The sequence below is a fragment of the Pan paniscus genome, chromosome 3 (genome assembly GCF_029289425.2).
Source record: "Pan paniscus chromosome 3, NHGRI_mPanPan1-v2.0_pri, whole genome shotgun sequence".
Lineage (NCBI taxonomy): Eukaryota > Metazoa > Chordata > Mammalia > Primates > Hominidae > Pan > Pan paniscus.
This window is the reverse complement of record NC_073252.2, coordinates 86,498,979-86,516,147: the sequence shown is the minus strand read 5'-3', so window position 1 is coordinate 86,516,147 and position 17,169 is coordinate 86,498,979. Positions and strand designations below refer to the sequence as shown.

The following is a 17,169-nucleotide window of genomic DNA, read 5'->3' as shown; positions in this document are numbered from 1 at the left end:
TAGGAAATTCCAGAGGTAGACCCCACTCTATCAAGTTAGGTCTAATGGGTGGACATCACACACCAGGTACAACTTTTGCTCTTTCTTCTATAAGAAACATAATTTAGCACACATTTAAAAATATATATTAAATAAGATAGATTTTATTTTATCCCATTTTCTCTCTGCTTGAGAATATAAATACCACTTCATAACGGAGGAAAACATTTACTCACTGGTGTTGAATTTGTATCTTGTCTTATTATTAATTTGTTTTATTGTGTAGCAAATGAAAGACACTGTTCATTTTCTACCTATTGTGAGCTATCCTTCAAATACTTTCAGGTTGCATGTTTTATAGGTTGGCCTTGAATATCTTATTTTATTAATCATAATTGGACTCTTGTACCCTCTTAACAGACCATTGTCTTTAACCAGTTTCAAAAACTTGTTCCTCTCTTGTTTCTCCTGTGCCGTAAGCATCTCTTACAAAACTATGAGCCAAGGTAACTCCTTAAAAAGTCATCCTTGTGACTTAGGGACGGAGGCAAATTATCTTTCAACTCAAAGTTGCCCTAAATTCTGTCCCCAGGCAAACAGCTTGCCATCTTGGCGCACACACACACACACACACACACACACACACACACACAAAATGAAATACCTGTTCATTTATGTACTCAAAAAGTGTACAGTGACAGATTTCCCAAGGCATATTAGAATTTTATAGTTGCTGCTTGTACTAGAACTGTTTCTTTAGAATAGCTCCTCAATTTGTTTCTCCATCGGATGCAATTCTAGGGGAACTGCCAATCATCTTAGCCTTTCCTGGCCATGGAATGGGTATGAGACTCAAGGTAGACAAATAAGAAAGATCATCTCTCTTTGGAATTTAAAAACAGCTTTATTGAGATATGAGGCATACAATAAATTACACATATTTAAAGTGTGTAATTCGACAAATTCTGGGATATGTATATACCTGTGAAACCATTCTCACCATTGAAATAATGAACATATCCATCATCCCCCAAAGCTTCCTTGTGCCATTCTGTAATCCTTCCCTCCTGTCCCTCCTCACCCCCATCCCATTTCCCAGGCAACCACTGATCTGCTTTCTGTCACTATACTTTACCTTGCATTGTCTGGCATTTTATATAAATGAATCATACAGGATATAATCATCATTAACTTTCTTCACCCAGTATAATTATTTTGAGATTCCTGCATGTTGTTGTGTCAACAGTCCATTCCTTTTTATTGCTGAATATTATTCTATAGTATGGACAGACCACGATTTATTTATGTATTCACCTATTGATGGACATTTGCGTTGTTTTCCACTTCTGGCTATTATAAATAAAGCTGCTATGAACATTTGTATGTAATCCTTGCATGGACATACGCTTTTATTTCTCTTGGGTAAATTCCTAAGAGTAGAATAGCAGGATCATATGGTAGATACTTCTTTTTAAGAAACTGCCTAACAGTTTTCCAAAGTGGTCAAACCATTTAAATTCCCACCAACAGTATATAAGAGTTCTAGTTCTTCCACATCCTTATCAACACTTGGTACATCTATTTAATTTTAGCCATGGTAATAGGGGTGATGTGGTACCTTACTTGGGTTTTAATTTGCAGTTCTATAATGACACGTTGTTAAGCTTATTTGCCATTGATATATCTTCTTGTGTCTGTTCAAATCTTTGCCCATTTTAAAATTGTGTCTTCATTATTGAATTTTGAGAGTTCTTTACATATCGTGGGTAGGATACAAGTCTGTCTTTGTCCATTTTGTGCCGCTATAACAGAATACCTGAGACTGTGTAATTTAAAGAACAGGAATTTATCTCACAGTCTGGTGGCTGGGAAGCCCAAGATCAAGACATCAGCAGATTTATTCTCTGGTTCAAGCTGGCACCCTTGTTGCTGTGTCTTCAGAGTAGGAGAATTGTGTTCCTCATGTGGCTGATTGTTGCAAGACTCCTTACTTGGAGTCAGAGCAATAGTAGGTAATACTGTTCTATGTAAAGAATAAAGGAGGAAGCAAAAAGGTTCCAGTCAGTTGAAAAGATTCCCCTTAAAAAGACTCCTCAGGAGTTTTGTGTGGGGCTGTGTCTCTGTCCATCCAAAGTCCCCTGGATCACCCGGAGAGGGATTGGGAGCTGGAGCAGTGAGCAGAATGAATACCTCACATGACCAGAGTGGCTACTCCAGTAATAGAGAACCCCTTTTGAGATGTAGTAATGCATGGAAGGACTTGGAGCTTGCTATTGGTGGAGTTCCCTGGGCCAAACAGCAAATTAAAGATAACTTGTGAGAAGTCAAAGCTCAGATTCAGAGTTGTATAAGCTGTCACCTAGAATGCCTTACAAACTGTGAGGTGGCTGTATGAACAAGTAGACCTCATCTATCAGCTTAAAGAGGAGACACTTCAGCCACAGGCCCAGCAGCTCTACTGGTGATTGGGCCAGTTCAACGGTCTTATTCATTAACTGAAGTGCACCCAAAACAAAGATCTAGCCAAGTCTCTGTGTGCCTGGAGAGACTGGGCAGTTTGACCCTTAAGTCTGAAGATTCAACTTTCCTGCTGTTTGAAGCAGACACAACTGCTCTGCATGACTATCACCACATTTGGGTTTCTCAAGACCATTCAAATTCCTAAACACTTCATGCCTCATGCTAGCTTATCAAATATCAGGCCCTTCCTGGAGAAGAGAGGCTATATCCTAATGCCAGAGCAGAAGTCAGCATCCAGCATCACAGATGTCCCTCTCAGGGAATGGCTCCTTGGAAGCAACCGTACCAGTGGTCTTCAGGAACAACTCCCCACGACTGGCTCACCCAAAAGCAGACGTTGGAGAATAGACTTCTTCCAGAGCCTGCAGTTTCTTCAGTAATGTCTCAGGCAACCTAAAGGGCTTTGAAAACTTGCTCCTCAAGAGTCAGCAACAAGAAGTTCCAGAAAAACCAAGTTATCCAAAGTGACAGCCATTTTACTACCAGTTCTTTCTCCATTTAATTGAAAAGGTGGAAGATCTAGAGCTTTCTGATCAAGGTGAGATGATCTATCTAGTGGCTGGTGACTCCCCAGGAATCCTGTAAGTTGGAGAAGCCTGAGAATGGCAGTTATGAAACCAGTGAGAAGTTTAAATTCTTGTTCCATTCCTACAATGTGAATGATTGGCTTGTCAAAACCAACTCCTATATCAACTGTTGGGTCAACCAGCCCAATAGTGTAGAGATTTTGAAAAACCTGGGCAATGTGAAGTGCCTGAATGACTACTTGGAGGCCAAGAAACTATTTTCTACCCTCAGCATCGTTTCTGAGGATTGACTTGTCCAGAACCATCAGGACCCATATAAAGTAGAGGACATATGCACAGCCAATGAGCCCTGCAGAAGTTTTGCAGAGTGTATGATGAGAATTGAGAAGGAAGCTCTGTGTAAGTGGCTTCTAAAGAAAGATAGACAAAATAATGGGATGCCTGAGGAAACCAAACCTGAGCCTGAGAAGCATCAAGATTCCCTGAATATGTGGTCCTGTCCTTCAAGAAAAGAACAAGCTAAGGCATCAAAGGCAACGGCTCCTTCTAGAATTGCTGATTCAAGTCATAAACAACAGTCCCTTGTCAGAGTGGCTAATCCGGCCCCCATATAAGGAAGGAATTCCCAAGGAAGTGCCTAGTACTGAGGACAGGGCTGGCCAACAAAAGCTTAAAAGCCCCACAATCACTTCCTGGTGTCCCTTTAATACAGCTGACTGGATCCTGCCAGGAAAGAAGATGGGCACCCTCAGCCAGTGATCCTCTGGAGAAGACAAGTGGCTACTTTGGAAGAAGGGCCAGGAAGTATTACTTAATCCACCCCTACAGGAGGAACATAACTTCCCCCAAGACCATGATGGCTACCCTACATTTTGTGATCTCTTTGCCTGTATAAAGCTTAAAATCGAGAAAGAGAAGTGATTATATCAAACTCCTCTACAGATGTGAAGGAACAGACAAGAGTTCAGCAGCTTTTCTGCAGATTATTACACATCCATGAGCTAAGTGACTGTGACTTGCCAAATAATTGTGTTTCTGGGTCCGACCAGTTAGCTTAGTCCCTTTCCTGCCTAAATTTGAACTAGTGAAGCAAAATACATCATCGGATTATGAGTTACTATTTAAACAAAAAATGCTGAGGTGACTCAGTTCTTTCCTTTTTACAGAAGTATTAATTCACCCCACACTAGAAATGTAGCACCTTGGTGGAGTTTTTCACAAGCCTCCCACGCTCCTTAGATTGGGTTATTACTAAAAGTACATTAAAACACTGTAGTTTTAAAAAGAAGTATTTCTGTAATTGAAGTGTATTGTATTCTAAAGCTAGTAAACGTCCCTAACTTTTAATTGTTCTTTAGCTGCTTCTCTTGCTGTGTTTTCTTCTATTAGAGGCTGAAATAATTTTTCTCTTCTATTAATATATATTTTGCACAAAAAATTAATCCTGCCAGTAGTGATTACCAAAACATGTACTAATAATCTTGGTAATTTTTGACACTAATTACCAAACATTTTAGCCTACATATTAGTTTTACATCATTTTTCTTCTTCACTTGAAAGAAACTGAGCTACTGCAACGTTTTTCTTTATTCCTTTTTCTAAATCAAACTTGTCCAACCCATGGCCCACAGGCCCCAGGATGGCTTTGAATGTAGCCCAACACAAATTTGTAAATTTTCTTAAAACATTATGAGATTTTTTTTTAGCTCATCAACTATTATTAGTGTATTTTATGTGTGGCCCAAGACAATTCTTCTTCTTCCCATGTGGCCCAGGGAAGCCAAAAGATTGGACATCCCTGCTTTAAATGTTATTAGAGTATCCAGTATTTAGTATCCTTCTAAAAGTATCCCTCTTTTAGAAGGGCTCTGTATTAAGACCATTTTCAAGGTAGTTTTAGACTCTTTTCAAAATATTCTATAGATCCACATAGGGTTTAAAAGAGCCCCAGTGCTGACTAAGAGCAAATAGGTAAGACACGTTAGAAATGTAGTGTAGTACTTGAACCACTCACTATCCTAGGGATTACTGGTGTATCCTCTGTAAATGGAAGCTGAACTTGACCCCTGGTGCTTTTAACTAGGGATAAAGTTGTCCTCTCACTGTAGGCACAGCATTTCTGTACCTCCAAAAGTACAATGCAGCAACATTTTAGTAAACAGGCTGCTTACAACACTTGTACCTTGGGGTATTCATTGAAGCTTTATGAAAACCGATGTTTTCTCAGTATCTTTAAACTCATGTCCATGCTTTAAAAAGTCTCCAGGAGAGAAATGGGGTTTACAATGTTTTAAAATTCTCTAAGATATCTTCACCACTTTCCAGACTTTGAAACTATGAAGTTTCTCAAATGCCTATGTTATTGGAAATACTTTTGGGAAAATGTCATGGTCCCACAAGGTCATTGTCATACAGCTTTACTAAAGTTCTTTGAACCACAGCTGAAAAGAGCTTTGTATTATTCCTTAAGCCCCACCCAGATATCATTTAGAACTATTATAATAATAAAGATGACGGGTAAAAAAAACTTAAGGACGGCTGGACACGGTGGCTCACGCCTGTAAGCCCAGCACTTTGGGAGGCTAAGGCCGGCGCATGACCTGAGGTGGGAAGTTTGAGACCAGCCTGACCAACATGGAGAAACTCTGTCTCTACTAAAAATACAAAATTAGCTGGGCGTGGGGGCGCATGCCTGTAATCCCAGCTACTCGGGAGGCTGAGGTAGGAGAGTCACTTGAACCCAGGAGGTGGAGGTTGCGATGAGCCAAGACAGCGCCATTGCACTCCAGCCTGGGCAACAAGAGTGAAACTGTCTCAAAAAAAAGAAAAAAGAAAAAAAAAACCTAAGGAGTCTTTCCAGTATCTTCAGTTGCAGCTAACTTTGTAGTTTCTTTTTGGGGCCTAACACACTGTATTTTACATTATCAAAGTGTAATTTACATTTATCACTATGTTAATGAGTATGTACAACATTCTTTTGCTTGGATGCATTTTGTACCTAACTGCATTAAAAGCATAACAGCATTTAAATAAAAAAGCTTCCTCAGAAGCTTCTCCCAATAACTGTCACCACTGCCACCTGTCCCTACCTTGAAGAGAGGCTGGGAAATGTATGATTTTAAGACTGAGAACAATGCCACTCCTACCATATAGGGAATCTGTACTGAAAGAAGGGGAGAACAGATATTGGGTAGATAATTACAAGTTTTTTAAAAGAACTTCTAAGGTAAAGAGTATCCCTTCAGGCCAAGTCATGCAAACATTGTGTGAGAGACACAGCTTAATCTATATTATAATTGATATATCTTACATGCAATGATAGCAATTCCAAAAGAGCTGGTAAACACATTGAATAGTGAATAAGACTTTTATGTTAATTTTTCAGTTATTTTATTTTTGAAAAATATTTCCCAAAAGAGGTAAGGAATATGATGTAGGCATAGGGGTATCCAAGGGAGAGAATACAGTCACGGGTTCTAACCGGCCAGTAAACCCTCTTCTTCATCCCTCTTTCCTGCTTATCACTAGAGACAGAAATGAAAAACCATGGCTTCAGGCTGCTAAAAGCCTAAAACAAAACAAAGTAGAGGAACAACAACAACAACAACAACAAAATAAGGCTGTTGGACAAGCAAGCTGGTCAGCCAAATCCTCTGCTGTTGTTGATGGCTTCTTGAAGCGCTTCTTCAACTGTTTCCATTGTAGAATATTTAGGGAGGAAGAGGATACTGAAACATGTCAGTGCTCTTATAGGGTCTCTTTCATTCCAACTTTCAGGACAGCAAAATGTTATTTTCATATTATTTAAATCTTTCATTTCTAGTCTGTCAGTTCCTGTAAGAAATACTAAAAAGAAGAATAAAATTAGGCAATCTGTTTTACATGGAGACCAAAATCTCTTTACAGAGAAAAAAATCTATTTATTCACAAAACTTCATTAGAGCCCATGTGCAGTGTCCTACATTTGACAGTGCATTGGGGATTGTATTCGAACAATGTCTGACACATAGTCACTGTCCTCAAGCAGCTTAAAGTCTGACTGGGAATATTAGATTCTTGTGAAGAAAAAGACACATAATAGCAAGAGAAAAGCTGTAAGGTATAAGACAGCCCAAAGAGGTGTCATGGAGTTAAGTGCCTCCTGAGTCAATGCTATGCTTGAGAATAAGGAGAGAGAGCCAGGCTGGGATGACTGAGGGGATTTCCAAGAGTTCAGAATTATGCCGGACCTTTAAGGATGGAAAGGTTTAGAAAGGCAACAAGGAGGTAGGTGAGGTTCAAGGCAGGAGAAGGAACTTCAGAGAAAGGCCTGGAGGTGGGAAGGTGCAAGGTGAGCTCAGGAGTGTTCAGACAATGGGATTATTTGGTTGGGACAAAAATTTCCCCTAGGAGTTAAGACCGGAAAGGTAGGTTGGGCTTCTATTAAGTCTGAATATCTTCTAACATACATGTTATCCACAAAAATAAAAATAGAAGATAAATATTTCTCAAAAGTAAGGAAATAGAAAATGAGAAAGTCATTAAGCCTAAAGATACAAATAAAATAGCTGTGTACAGTAATAGCAAATATAGTATTAATAATATAGGAACAGTAAAAATTAGCCAAATAAAATATTTTAGTTAATCCCAAAAAGGCTGAATAAGTGAATGATGACAGGGCTACAGAAAGAAGGCTTGATATTTAGCTTGGATGAAGAAACAAAAACTTTAAAAGCAATAAGGGATGAAATCACAGGGGAAAAGATTGCTTATAGATATTAACATTTGTTTTTTGATGTTGGGACACAGAGGATGTTCAATTGGACTAGGCGTAGCTCTGACACTATGATCTGTTGCAAATGGTACTTATCATAAAGGAAATTTTTATCCCATTAAAAAGACATACGATTACAGATCTATTCCTTGATATAATACTTACCAAGGAATTTTTTCTTTTCTTCCAGAGTCAATTTGTGGAAAGCCTTCCAAAACATCACTATGGTGGGATGTGAACTGTTATATCCTGGTTCATAATGTGCATTCTAGAGAAAATACAAAAAAAAGTTATTGAGGAAATAGGAAGGAAAACTGAATTTAATCAACTTAGACTTGATGATGTACCTTTTCAAATGTTTTCCAATCATAATCTGTATTTCCAACAATCACATCCTTCAGTTCTTCGGGGTGGAATAATTTGATAATGTCTTCGTCGCACATTTTATAAAATCCTCTCCGAAATTCTTCATAAACCGCCTTTACAGAGTCGTTGAAAATGTAATTGATATACTTAGAAACATAGTCTCTCCTTTAATAAAACAAAATGTTATTTCCACTTACTGCAATATCCTGAACAAAATGGTGAGGGGCTAAAAATAAAAGCTAGAATACCTAACAGTTTTTGAGTACCTACCATGTGCCATGGACTGTCATAGTTACTAGAGATTATCTAATGTAATTTTTTTTTTTTTTGAGACGGAGTCTCGCACTGTCACCTGGGCTGGAGTGCAGTGGTGCGATCTTAGCTTATTGCAACCTCCACCTCCTGGGTTCAAGAGATTCTCCTGCCTTAGCCTCCCAAGTAGCTGGGATTACACGTGCCCGCCACCACGCCCAGCTAATTTTTTTGTATTTTTAGTAGAGACGGGGTTTTACCATGTTGGCCAGGCTGCTCTCAAACTCCTGACCTTGTGATTTGCCTGCCTCGGCCTCCCAAAGTGCTGGGATTACAGACGTTAGCCACCGCACCCGGCTCTAATGTAATTTTTATAACAACTCCATCATATGCTGCTTATAACATATATAACTTAAATGTGAAAACACAGATTAAAGTCAAAGAAGGGAAAAAGATACACTATGCAAACATCAACCAAAATGAATGTGGTGTAACTATACTAAAATCAGACAAACAAGACAAGGATAGAAAAGTACATTTACTAATGACAACCGAGTCATATACCAGGAAGGTAAAACAATTCAAAAATCTGTTATGTGCTTAGTAATAACGAAACTTAAAGAAACACTCATATCCACATGTATAGTATAGATGCTAATATACCTCTCCTAGTAACTAACAGAAAAGCAGACAAAAAATTTTTAAGGACAGAGAAGATTCAAATACAATAAATGATCCAAGAAACCTATTTAGAATATTGCAACAAGATCTCTACATAGAAAACTACCTAACATTTTTTCAAGAATGACAAAAGACGATTTAAACAAATGGAGATTCTGTATTCATGGATTAAAGCCTCATTATTTTAAGATGTCAATTTTTTCAAAAAATTGATCTATAGGTTCAGTATAATCAGTTTCAAAAATTGAAAAAATAAAACCTGATCCATACCTTGCATCTTACTAAAAAATCAATTAAAGTGGATCATCGATCTAAATGTGAGAAATAAAATGATAAGCTTCTAGAAGAAAATACAGGGGAATATATTCATAGCCCTAGGATAGGGAAGTATTCATAAAATAGAAAACAGAAAAACACTATGCATTAAGGAAAATATTGATAAAGTAGACTACATTACAATTACGAATTTTGGTTAATCAAAAGACACATTTAAAAAGTGAAAAGACAAGCCACAGTATGTAAGAAGATATCTGCAGTACATATAACCAACAAAAGACTTGCATCTAGAACTCTCATAAACTGACAAGAAAAAAAAACCAACAGAAAAATAGACTAAAGATGAGGAATAATTATTTCTGAAAAGAGGATATCCAAACAGCCAATAAGCATATAAAGTGCTTAACATTAGTAATCAGAGATTGCAAATTAAAACCACAATGGAATACTACTATATACCCACCAGAGTGGCTAATTTAAAAAAGACTAGTAATACTATTAGAGTGGATATAGAGCAATTAGAACTGTCGTACCCTACTGATGAAAGTGTGCCTCCATTTTTTATGTTTGCTTACTAACAGCTTTCAAGTCCCACTCCTCCTTTTTCCCCTTTCGCCTCCAAATCTGCACAACACAGGCTCACTCCCTGGGCACCCACTGATGGCTGCGTGGCTTAAACTTCCCCACGCATGCTCTGGGTTGCATGAGAACCCTGACCCTGGCCCCACGGAACCACCATAAAAACTAAAGCCACCTGCCTCTCTCTTCACTTAAGCCAAACAGATCAGCTTGGATGCCTGTGCAGCTCTCCCCAAAAAGCCCCATTATGTACTAAACATTTTCATACTCTCTGGCTTACATATGGCATCATCCATATCAATATCCAAATGAATTTCAGGTAGGAGCATTGATTCTGCCTGCATGGAGCAAGGGGCAACCACAAGGCACCAAGCACTTCTCCCAGTTACATACCAACAGAAATGCCTGCACATAAACAAAACACATGTACAAGAATGTTCACAAGAGCATTATTCATAATAGTCCAAAACTTGAAATACACTATGTCGGTCAAAAATACTACAGATAGGCCGGGCGCAGTGGCTCACGCCTGTAATCCCAGCACTTTGGGAGGCCAAGGTGGGTGGATCATGAGGTCAGGAGATGGAGACCATCCTGGCTAACACGGTGAAACCCTGTCTCTACTAAAAATACAAAAAATTAGTTGGGCGTGGTGGCGGGTGCCTGTAGTCCCAGCTACTCGGGAGGCTGAGGCAGGAGAATCGCTTGAACCCGGGAGGTGGAGGTTGCAGTGAGCCAAGATTGCGCCACTGCACTCCAGCCTGGGTGACAGAGCGAGGTGCCATCTCAAAAGAAAAAAAAAATTCTACAGATAAATAAACTGTGATGTATTCATACAATACACAACTATATAGCTGGAAATGTTATATTTCTTGATCTGGCAGTAATTACATAGGCATGTTTGCTTTGTGAAATTCACTGAACTGTACATTTATGACTTGTGCAATTTTCTGTTATATAGGTTATACTTCAATACAAAGTTTAAAAAAAAAGATTAAGAAATCGTGGAAAAAGATGTGATGTAGGCCAGCATGCTTCCTAGAGATCTCTTTGCCACTCTGACCAACTATCAAGGGAAGGTTCTATAATTCCAAACTCCATGGCTTTAAATGGCATTCCATTAGATGTTGGGAAGTCAAAATATCATAGTAACCTTTTCAACAAATACTTACTATGTTCCTGCAATGTATCAGGCACCACTGTAGACTACTCTAGGTACTGAATATACAGTGGTGAAGAATACATACCAAGTCCCTGCCGCATTCACTATCATTGGAGAAACAATGAGAAATAAATAAGCAAATAAACCCTAAAGGTAGGTAATGTGTGATATGAAAAGAAAAAGCAGAACAAGTGGATAAAGAGGGACAGATGTTGGTGTTGTAATTTTGGACAGGAGGAAATAGAAAGGTCTCTCTGAGAAAGCCATTTCCATTCCTTACCACAATATAAACTCCATGATATATATGTCAAAACACATACAACACACACCAACTTCTCTGCCTTAGTGAAAAATGATTAATGAGAATGAAAAATTAAAGAGCTAAAAGGAATTTTTAGAGCTCAGTAAAATAAAAATAGTACATATACAAACCAACTATTTCATTTTTTGTACCTACTTGTTAGTCTGGTTGACAGTTATGCTACTTCCATTAGGAATTAAGTTTGTGTCGTTTCTGTCCCAGTGCACCTGTAACCGCAAATGAACTCAGATAATATCTCCAACATAATTCTGAACAATCTATCATCAATAAAAACACTTTGGAGCATACTTTCTAAAAAGAATGTGTTAAAATGTACATTTTTGTCATAAAAGCTAGCAAGGAATGTACAAACAAAAAATTACACCCTATCACACTGAATAAAAATAAATTTTTTCAAAGCTTGAATTCTCTTATTTTAACTGATCAAATTAAACAAATTAATTGGAAAATTGCTACATCTCAGTATTCACTTCATACAGCATAGACCCAGTATGGTAGATTTACAAAAATGGCCATGAATTCTTCCCATCCTAGTCCTCCTGCCCCTTTGCCTAGTGGCTTTGCAACACTTGCAATCAAGGGGAGAGGCTATCTCTTCAGCCACTGAATCTCGGCATGGCCATGTGAGGTACTTTATTTAGCCAATGGGATCTGACAGAAGCAGAAGCATGTGTGGTGGGGCTTGCTATCGCTTCCTCTCTGTAACCCTAAGGCCACCATGTGAAGAATAAAGACTGCAGTCTTGCTTCAAAAGCCTCAGCTAGCCTATTGGAGAATGAAAGACCACAGGGAACAGAGACAAGCTGTTCCAGCTGATACCCTATAACCCAACCAGCCTGCCAGTGACTGGGCATGTGAGTGACACCACTGTAGACCATCCAGCCTAGCCAAGTCGGGCCAGTTCAGAAACCCACAAAATTGTATTTGTTCTTTTAGGGCACTAGGTTTTAGGGTTGGCTGTTACATAGTAAAATCTAACTGATGCACCTAGATCATGATGAAGAACAATACCTTTTTCACTAATTTATTCAGGTTTTTTTTTTTTAAGTAAAAGTTGACATGTTTAGTTAAATATGTAAAGGGTTAATCAGATTAAAACTAATCCGTTATCTGCTTTTATTGTTACTCACATTAAAATGGATGTAAAATACTTCCTCAAAGTTATCACCTTCATCATCCAGAAGTGTTTGCAAATTCCTAAGGAAAAAATAATCTTGCTTTAAAAAAGGTAATAACCATGATCACTAGACACAGCATCTAAAATAAATGTCAAGTGTATAGCTATTCTGAAGGTATGAGGTCAGGTATAGTTCACAGCACCTCTTTCTCTGCATACTGATAGTCTAAACAGGGCCAGACCTCAACTAAACATGTCAAATTTAAGAAGCTTGTCTGCATTTCTGCAGGCTGCCTGCCTGCTTCACAGCTCTTGTTCCTTTACTCTAAATTCCCTACCTAATGATTGTAGGTTTCTATTTAGAAAAGGATTCTAACGTTCACTGATAGTGAATTCATTCAAACTGGTGTTAGCTTTATTGAAGCTTTTGAACTTTACTTACAGAATAGGTCTCATATTAAATTTCAGGTATCAGTAACTCTGAGGTGGGTCAAAGGACCTTCTCTGCACCTCTTGTCCCAATATCATCAAGCTTAAGAAACACCTGAAATTAGACTACCTTAATAATTTCAGGGCATTTGTGAGAATAGAGGTCACATCAAAATGGACAGTAACCAATTTTTAAATTATTTCCATCCTATCATCCTATGATGCTTTATACATGCTTTTGAAATAACACATCTCATTGTATTTGCTCATTCACTCAAATATTTATTCAACAAACATTTAAGTAACCCCTACTATAGCAGGCATAGGGGATGTAAAGTTGAGACTAAGATATTACTGCCAATACTCTGGGACTTGAAGGTGAGGTATGCTGATGGAAGTCTCACCTACAATACAGTGAGGTATGTGCAGCCAGAGAACTATGGAAATCACACAGGTATAGGCTTAAAAGAGCACAGTTAAATTTTTCTGAAGGGATACCTGACATTGGGAAAGGCCTCTGGGATAAGGTGGAATCTGAACTGATTTTTTTTCCCCACTGGGTTTTTAAATTACTGTATTGTGAAGTAACAGACCATGTTTTATTCATTGTGGGTTGTTTTTGTTTTTGTGGGGAAGGCGGTGAACTGTTCTCCAGCTGTGATCCTGTGAAATCGAACAAGTTACCTGCGTCTAAAATACAATGGTAGGCCAGGTACAGTGGCTCATGCCTGTAATCTCAGCAATTTGGGAGGCCGAGGCGGGTGGATCACTTGAGGTCAAGAGTTTGAGACCAGCCTGGCCAACATGACAAAACCTCATCTTTACTAAAAATACAAAAATTAGCCAGGCATGGTGGCATGTGCCAGTAATTCCAGTTACTCAGGAGGCTGAGGGAGGAGAATCGCTTGAACCTGGGAGGTGGAGGTTGCAGTGAGCCCAGATTGCACCACTGCACTCCAGCCTGGGCCACAGAGTGAGACTCTGTCTCAAAATAAATAAATTAAATAAAATACAACAGTGGAACAGGCATAGGATAGACATTCCCATTTCAAAAGGGAATAATAGAAATAAGAAAGGGGTAATAGGTTCCAACTAAGTCCAAAACTCAAAATGGCATGCAACATTAAATCTTAAGGCTTGAGAATAATCTTTGACTCAATGTCCCACTTTCAGGACACACTGGGTTTGGGGTTGGGCTCCTAAGTTTCCAGGCAGCCCTACACCCATGACTTTGGTGGGCAAAGCCCACCCCTAGAGGCTCTCACACATTAGTGTTGGGTGCTTTTGATTCTCCCTCAGGCTGGAACTGCACACTGGTGGCTCTTCTGGGGTCTCTAGAGCAGCCTCACTCCCATGACTCCACTAGGCATTGCCTTAGTGGGGGCTCTCTGCAGTTGCCTCAACCCTGTGCCAGTTCTCTGCCTGGACCCCATGGCTCTGTGGAGTATCCTTTGATATCTAGGTGGGAGAAGCCAAGGCCCCACAGCTTGTGCACTCTGTGCCAGCAGAGATGGCACAGCCACTGTGACCACACAACACCTGGGGCCACTGGAGTCACACCTGGGTCAGCTGAGGAGCACTGTGCCAGAATGCAATGAGTAGGGACTTGAGGCAGCGCTGGACATCAAATGTCCAGGTCCTGTGGGCACACAAAGCCACTCTTGACATAGTTCTGTCCTCCAGGCCTTGGCACTCAGGGCCTATGATGGGAGTGACAGCCCCCAATGATCTCTGAAATGCCTTTGGGATCATTCTTCCATTGTCGTGATGAATAGCACCAGGCTTCCACCCATCCACACTAACCTCTTTATTAATAAAAAGAGTCACCTGGCCATACCCTTGGTGCTCTCTTCCAAACACGTTTGCATTCTTTACAACATGGCCAGCCTGAGAATTTCCAAATCTTTAAGTTTGGCATTTTTTCTAATGATAAATTCCACTTTAAATAATTCTCCCTGCTTGCATTTTGGTATAAGCAGTCAAGAAAAGCCATATTGTTCCTTTACCACTTTGCTTACAGATTGCTTCTGCCAAATATCCTATCTCATTGTTAAGAATCTGACTTTCCACAAAACACTAGGATACAACAGAATTCAGCCACATTCTCTGCCACTTTATATAGTAACAAGGAGCACCTCTCCTCCAATTTCCAATGTGTTCCTCACTTCCATCTGAGACCTCATCAGAATTGCCTTTATTGTCTACGTTTCTACTAACATTCTGATCATGACCACTTAGGTAATCTCTAAGAAGACCAAGGCTTTCTCTAGATGTCTCCTCTTCTTCTGAGCCCTTGCCAGAACTGCTCTATAGGGCAATACATGATTTTTCTAGCATGTGCCTCAAAACTCTTCCACTACTTACTAATTACCTAGTTCCAAAGTTGCTTCCAACACCACACTTCTTGGTAGCAATTTCCCTTAGTCCATTTACGCTGCCATAACAAAATACCTTAGACTGGGTAATCTATAAATAGAAATTTATTGCTCACAGTTCTGGAGGCTTGGAAGTACAAGATCAAAGTGCCAGCAGATTCGGTGTCTGAATCTAAAGGGAATAGGTGACGACCCATTCCTTTTCAATGGTGTCCTCTGTGTCCTCTCATGGTGGAAGGGGCGAACAGGCTCCCTTGGGCCTCTTTCATAGGGGAATGAATTCTACTCATGAGGGCTCCACACTGGGGATGAGGCTTCAAAATATGAATTTTGTGGGGGACACATTCAGACCCTGACAGCACCTTCCCTTTTGCATTTTCCTAACACCCTCTTGATGAACAGAGAAGTTCTTTAATCTTATTGCAGTTAAATGTATTAAATCTTTTCTTTACTGTTGGTACACTGCATGTCTTGTTTAAGAAATCTCAAAGGTGAGAAAGATCATTCTCCTGTATTTTCATGATTTTTGCATTTAATATCTAAATCCTTCATCCACATGGAGGTGATTATCGTGTATGGCATAAGACAAAGATCTACTTTCATTTTTTTCCCCAGATATATATCATTTTTTTCCAGTTCCATTTATTGAGTAGTACTGCTATTCCCCTTGATCAAATATGTCACCTCTAATAAAGTTCCACATAGGCATGGGTCCATTTCTGAGCTCTATCTTCTGTTCTATTGGAAAACCTGCACCAATATCATACATCATACTGTCCTGACTAATACAGCTTTCTAATAATTCTTGATAGCTGACAGACCAAGTTCTCCATCCTTATTTGCCTTAAGAATTATTTCTGGCTATTCTTGACCCTTTGTTCATCCATATAAATTTTAGAACCAGGTTGTGAAGTTTAATAAAAAGCCTCCTGGGATTAAAATTGAGTTTTACTGAACACAGAGATCACTGGTTCTCAAAATGTGAGCCAGACCAGCAATTCTTGGGAATCCTTGGGCCTTTACAGAGTTCATGAAGTCAAAACTATTTTCATAACATTATTAAGATGTTATTTGCCTATTTTCACATTCTGCTGTGAGTAAACAGAAGAGTTTTCATGAGGCTATATGATATTGTGGAATGCTCTGCTAACAGATATTTGTGTATTCCTGTGTTTAAAATATTTAATTTCTAATCCCGTAAATATTGACAGATGTAACCAACCTAACTAAAAGCGCTTTGGAGTCCTCAATATTTTTAAGAGAATCTTAAGACCTAAAAGTTTGAGAAACAATGATACAAATTTAAAGATCTTTTAGTTCATGTACTTTGTTAATTATCAGTCTTTTGAGGCATAATTATTATTTAGGTTATCTTCGATGTTTCCAGTAAAATAATAATGACAAATTTATCTCCTTCTTTCTAAATCTTGTGCTTTTGATTTTTTTTTCCTTGTCTTATTAGTACAGTTAGTATAAACGATTAATAGACTCTGGAGCCAGACTGTGTTCAGATCATCGTTCTGCCATTATGGGGCCTTGAGCAAGTTACCTAATCTTTCTGTGTTTTAGTTTCTGAACCTGTAAAAGAGGGATGATAATAATACTAGAATCATATTACTGTTCTTATTCTTTTTTTTAATTGAGACAGGGTCTTCTACTGTCGCCCAGGCTGGAGTGCAGTGGTATGATCACGGCTCACTGCAGCTTCGACCTCCTGAGCTCAATCTATCCACCTGCCTCAGCCTTCTGAGGTGTGCCTCCTGGCATGTGCCACCATGCCCAGCTAATTTTTGTTGTTTTTGTTTGTTTGTTTTTGTAGAGATGAGGTCTC

At 39.0% G+C, this 17,169-nt stretch overlaps 1 protein-coding gene and 1 pseudogene across 9 annotated transcripts in view; one reads left to right on the top strand and one right to left on the bottom strand.

Annotated features, from left to right (window-relative positions):
* The first annotated feature begins 1,582 nt into the window (after nt 1-1,582).
* LOC100972663 (nuclear receptor coactivator 4-like) lies at nt 1,583-3,974 on the top strand (annotated as a pseudogene).
* The window catches only part of HERC5 (HECT and RLD domain containing E3 ubiquitin protein ligase 5), a 51,142-nt gene continuing 37,915 nt past the window's right edge, over nt 3,943-17,169 (bottom strand). For 6 of the 9 annotated variants that reach the window (XM_008963661.5, XM_034958909.3, XM_055111616.2 and 3 more), the window contains 5 exons: nt 12,548-12,614; nt 11,553-11,623; nt 8,127-8,310; nt 7,945-8,047; nt 3,943-6,872 (listed from right to left, as the gene is read on the bottom strand). In XM_008963661.5, coding sequence (XP_008961909.3) covers nt 6,667-6,872; nt 7,945-8,047; nt 8,127-8,310; nt 11,553-11,623; nt 12,548-12,614 — 631 coding nt within the window. In that variant the 3' untranslated portion in view covers nt 3,943-6,666. Of the gene's footprint in view, nt 6,873-7,944; nt 8,048-8,126; nt 8,311-11,552; nt 11,624-12,547; nt 12,615-17,169 lie in introns of those variants that run through there. The other 3 variants (XM_034958908.3, XM_055111618.2, XM_034958910.3) reach the window with 2 other exon arrangements.